Raw genomic sequence first — 5060 nt, 5'->3', positions numbered from 1 at the left:
AATTATTATAATTTAATCCTGCATTTTTCATATTAATATAAAAATAATTTTAAATATTTATTTTCAAAAGTTACTTTCACATATCATTTTTAAATATTTTTAAATATATATAATATAAATAATGCATTATATATATTGAAAAATACAAAATTTAACTTTATATTATATTTGAAGATGTACGAAGGTTATTTATTCCGTCAAATATTTTCTGTGCCGCATATGAGTTTCTTATACCAATAAAATAATAGTCTCAAATATTTGGTTTTTTCTCCTTATTAATTGAAATGTTTAAATTTTGCCGACAGATTTAATAAAACATCAAACAGAAATAATGAAAATATATTTTGACATTGCAATTCAACATGAAAATATATTTTGACATTGCAATTCAGCGATACAACACAATATTCTTAAGCTCGTCCACGACTATCTTCAAAAAAATATTCCTAACCTCATCGAGCAGTGACAATAACTTAGGCCACTATTTTGATGACCATAACAATATCACTAAATAACAATAACTTGCTCTCTTTCAACAAGAGGTAGAAAAGAGAAAAATAGAGAAACCTCTACATTTTAACTTTATTATTTATATTATTAATTAAGAAAATGGAGAGTGGTGTCTCTTTTTTGAGTAGCATCACACACCAATTATCAGAACGTAGGCTAGCCGGAAAAAAGAATCTGAAACTTTCGCAATCATTAGTTTGGATGGTCACTAGCGAGAAACGCTGGTTAAAACATACATCCTACATCCATGAGACTTCACTGAGGCTGTGAGACTGCCTTGGTGATTTGCTTCCAATTCTCTGTGCTGTTATATTTAATAAAAATAAAATGTCATCAGTCTAAAACAAAATGAATGAAGAAAAATGAGAGTTTAAATTTGACAAAGAAAACTCTGTTTTGTGCTTACCCTCCATAAGTTTCTAACCCTGACAACAGCTGAGGGATTCAATCCAATATCTTCCCATTTGGCAGTCATTGTAGCTCTTGAGTTGCTTTTATTCCATAGAACCACAGCTACACGGTTGTTAGATAAAGGACCTGCCCATACCTGCACAAAGTTCTTACAATTAGAATAAACCAGAGTTTTCTCCACTTTGCTCTACCAAAAGAAACTTCCCTTGATTTACATGCTCCTACACACTGCATTATGTCAAGATTTCCTATAGCTAAAATTTGAAAATCAAAATCAGCAACAATAAAATTTTGAAAAAAACCATAAATGCAAAATAATTATGACAAAATCCACTATTAAGTTTGCCCTGCAAAATAATTATGATAAAATCCACTATTTAGTTTGCCCTACTGCAATTGTTTTCAATTGTTAATATGAAGTAATAAATAAAAAAGTTATAAACTTGTATACCTCGAGGTCCACTTGCTTGCTCACTTTTTTCCCTTGTACTCCCAAAGGATCTGAAAAAATTAAAACAGACTACTTAGTTTCTAAATACAAATGTTTCTAAATAATCAAAAGAATTTGAGTAAGAGACTCACCTTGATTGACTGCAATAACCTCAGAGTTACTTAGGATTCCGTAAGTCTTCTTGTCCATAGATGTTACATCACATCCAATCAATAGTGGTGCCTGAAGCCATGAATTCAGAGAAACGGCATTACACTTACTTTTTATTACTCACAATCATATAAATAAACATGGTAATAGCTGTCTAGTCACCTTCATCAAAGCCCAGATGCTGAAATGTGAAACATATTCCTCAGCAGTCATGTTGCCATTTCCGACTTCCAACATATCTGGATCTGTTACAAAGAAACCAGAGGATGAACAGTTGGAAAAAAGAAAACTAAATGCTTCAATAATGTATTTGTCTGGAATGATAAGGTTACAGAAACTTTTACCATTCCATCCACCTGGACCAGCAAAACTTGCATATTCATTGTTTTGATCTGCACGGGATACGATGCTGCAAGACACATGGAAAACAAAACCAACGTTAAGCTTGATTTAGAGGCCTTAGAATTTCAAATATCTATGCTACTTAGATGCTATAGCTAACAACCTTTCCCACTTGTCCTCAATGTCTTGTGTTGTCCTCCAACTGCTTCCAATTTGCCGAGCCCAGGTGGCCGGAGCATCCAATCCCCTGAATCAAAAGTAATATAACATCATCATCTCCAAACCCATCATAAGACACTCTTAAAAAAGTAACCGACTTACCATTCACATAGGGAAAAGAATATTGGCCACCGGGTTCTCAAAAGTGCATCATGCATCTTTGGGTACCTGCGCTTATTCCAAAACCAGAGTCTCAGAATGGGTACATGCGCTTTATGCAAATGTGAATAGACTTCAGCTGAATGGAAACGCAAACTAAGAAGGATTCCATTCAAGAGAGAAAAGATTTACCGGCTTTCAGGCTTAGAGCCATCATTGTAACAGTTATCATACTTGAGAAAATCTACGCCCTTCAAAAGAATAAAACATTATCTATTACTTAATCAATATACCATAGTTCATTCTCAAAAAAATTTAAAAGATAAAACCTGTAATATTTTACCTATAAAAAAATCAAAAGGAAAAGAAGATTACCCAATAAGCAAACGTATCGGCATCTACTTGCTCATGTCCCAAGGAACCTGGCTGCTTTTGACAGGTATAGTACCTGATAAAAAGGAGAAGCTCGTCAGATTAAAAAAATGGGAAACAGAATACAACGTATTCACGAATCTTGGCTCCCCTGTAAAGTGGGTGTTTTATAACAATCCACAAATGTTTTAATACAATCCACCAATGTTCAAATCTGAGAAAGACCCTTTTGTGTAAGTAAGCATTCATGAAATTTAAACTAGACTTTGATGACCTTTCCAATACTTCCATATTGTGGAAACGCATGTTTGCCCCACATAGTTATCAGAGAAAGCATCTTGTAGAAAAGAAAAGACTAACTAAAATATAAAGCAAAGCTATTATACCCAGCATCTGAATATATTCCCAGTTTGAGGCCCTTGCTGTGCACGTAATCAGCAAGAGCCTTGATACCAGAGGGAAACTTTGAAGCGCTTGCAACCAATCTCCCCTGTATACACAACAGCACAAGAAACTAATCAGAGAAACAGATCAATAAATATTTTTTAAAAACTGATACATGCAAAAATATTGTAATAAAAGGGGAAAAGCGAAGGGAAGCAGATCAATAAATCGATTTTAAAACTGCAACTTGCAAAAGTATTGTAATAAAATGGACAAACAAAGGGAAATAGATCAAGAAATCCATTTTAAAAACTGCTACTGGCAAACATGATGCAGTGGAAAGGAAAAGCAAAGGGAAAGGCAGGGTGTACATTTTGATCACGATTAGGCTCTGCCCAGCAATCATCTGTATGCACGGAAAACAAAACCAAACAATCCAGATCAATAGTTCAGCGATATAATTCCCCAAATTATGAAACGAGAGTCAATTTGGTTACTGCTGTCTCACCTATATTTACATAGATATACCCCAGCTTAGAGAGACCATTTGATACCAAAGCATCAGCTGTAAATATATACAACATTCGAGTGAGGAACTACAGTTTTCCAAAAAATAGTCGGTAGCTGAAAACGGATTTAAGAAATTAAAAACTGCAATACCTGTTTCTCGTATAATATTCTCATTGATGTTGCACCCGTAGTGATTCCAACTGTTCCACCTGCTCACATAAAAATTTCTTCAACATCCTTTATGAACTGAAATCCAAAGCAACTCATAAACTCACAAACTAAAATCTTCAATCACTTATATAACATATCTCACCCCATAGGAGGGGTCTGCGCAAGGCCATTCTGAAGCAAACGCCGTCCTAAGGTTCTATTCTCAGCACTACAGGTCACCGCAGAACATATCAAGGCCAAGAGCACGGCATATATGAAACAGCCATATCGAAAATCCATGGTTTCCTAGCTAGGAAGGTAGGAATGAATAATGGCAATTGGTACACTACTAAGGAGAATAGAGATTTATAGCCACAGGATGCTTGCTGTATTCGGTTAGAACTTTAACCTTTTAAGCTTTATGCAGGGCCAATGTGATTAGTAATACAGTTATTCATGGCTTGAGTGTGAATTTATAAGAGTAGGTATTTGAATAAACTGACTGTTCACAATTTTTCACCCACTGTCATGACTCGAGTTAAAGTAGTAGCAACGCGGTACGGACGGTCCACTGTCATGACTCGAGTTAAAGTGGTAGCAACGCGGTAACGACGGTTAACTAAAAGAGTCAGCTCAAGTGGGCCCAATAGAATGCACAACTCCTACATAATTCTTCACGCTCGTTCACATTATTCCTTCGCAAACCGTATAATATTTTTTCACATTATTCCTCCGCAAACCGTATAATATTGTTTGAATTAAAATGTATAAATTAATCTGTTGGACCGCCAATTTTTTAAATAATTAAGAAAAAACAAAGAAACGCGTTCATAATGGATGGTCCATAATATTTTGGATTACGTAAAATTCTCACAAATTAAAGGTACAGTACCTGATAGACTGACTGTACCTCCGTACAACGCATAGTTCTAGCGTTAATTTCAATTCAAAATTTGAACTAATTGAATTAGACAAAATCTAATAGTTTAGTTTGAACTACATGTGCTCTGCAAGTTCTTGCATGCGATGTGTAATAATCTAATTTGTTACATATACGGCCAGATATCTGTAGTGGAAAGAAGAAGTGGGACTCGTGTAAATTTATATTTTTTATAAAGATATTTATGGCACATGCAAAACCTTCAAAATGTCATAGTTTTAAGTGACATTTTCTTTAACTGCGGTTTAAATGTTATAGTTCGGTTTAAATGACATAGTTTTAAGTGAGGTTTTTTTTTAAGTGTTGTTTTTAGAGTTTATAGTGGATTTTTTGTGAAAAATGTGTGGTTAAATTTTGATTTGTGTTGTTTATGGTTTTTTTAATTGTAGATATAGATTTAGCACCTTCAGAAACTTTTGGAACACTTTGATTTTGAAAAATTCACTTGTCAAATTTGTGATTTCAATGAATCTCTGTCAATTATAAACAAATCAAAAAATAAACTAGAAAACTTTTCAAAAT

At 34.0% G+C, this 5060-nt stretch overlaps 1 protein-coding gene across 1 annotated transcript; it reads right to left on the bottom strand.

Annotated features, from left to right (window-relative positions):
- Positions 1–356: 356 nt before the first annotated feature.
- On the bottom strand, positions 357–4031 carry LOC149203719 (alpha-galactosidase-like). Its single transcript, XM_089403547.1, has 15 exons — positions 3762–4031; positions 3599–3657; positions 3447–3503; positions 3310–3344; positions 2941–3044; positions 2558–2630; positions 2375–2433; positions 2186–2251; positions 2028–2111; positions 1867–1931; positions 1685–1767; positions 1504–1594; positions 1373–1422; positions 917–1057; positions 357–814 (listed from the first exon to the last, which is right to left on the bottom strand). Exons 1-15 carry the CDS (start codon positions 3896–3898, stop codon positions 719–721), a joined length of 1200 nt encoding a protein of 399 aa, XP_089259673.1. The 5' UTR covers positions 3899–4031; the 3' UTR covers positions 357–718.
- Positions 4032–5060: the final 1029 nt, after the last annotated feature.

Source organism: Pinus tabuliformis, chromosome 2_1, assembly GCF_031772625.1.
Source record: "Pinus tabuliformis cultivar Carrire ecotype Pingquan chromosome 2_1, CPIR1, whole genome shotgun sequence".
In the NCBI taxonomy this organism is placed as follows: domain Eukaryota; kingdom Viridiplantae; phylum Streptophyta; class Pinopsida; order Pinales; family Pinaceae; genus Pinus; species Pinus tabuliformis.
The sequence above is the reverse complement of the archived record's forward strand: the minus strand, read 5'-3'. Positions and strand labels throughout refer to the sequence as shown.

Excerpts from the sequence above, each read along its gene's own strand:
- LOC149203719 (XM_089403547.1), bottom strand. The coding sequence starts at position 3,898 with ATGGATTTTCGATATGGCTGTTTCATATATGCCGTGCTCTTGGCCTTG. Across the intron at positions 1,932-2,027 it reads ATTGAGGACAAGTGGGAAAG|CATCGTATCCCGTGCAGATC; the intron begins GTTGTTAGCTAT and ends TGTGTCTTGCAG. Across the intron at positions 1,058-1,372 it reads GCAAGCAAGTGGACCTCGAG|GTATGGGCAGGTCCTTTATC; the intron begins GTATACAAGTTT and ends AACTTTGTGCAG.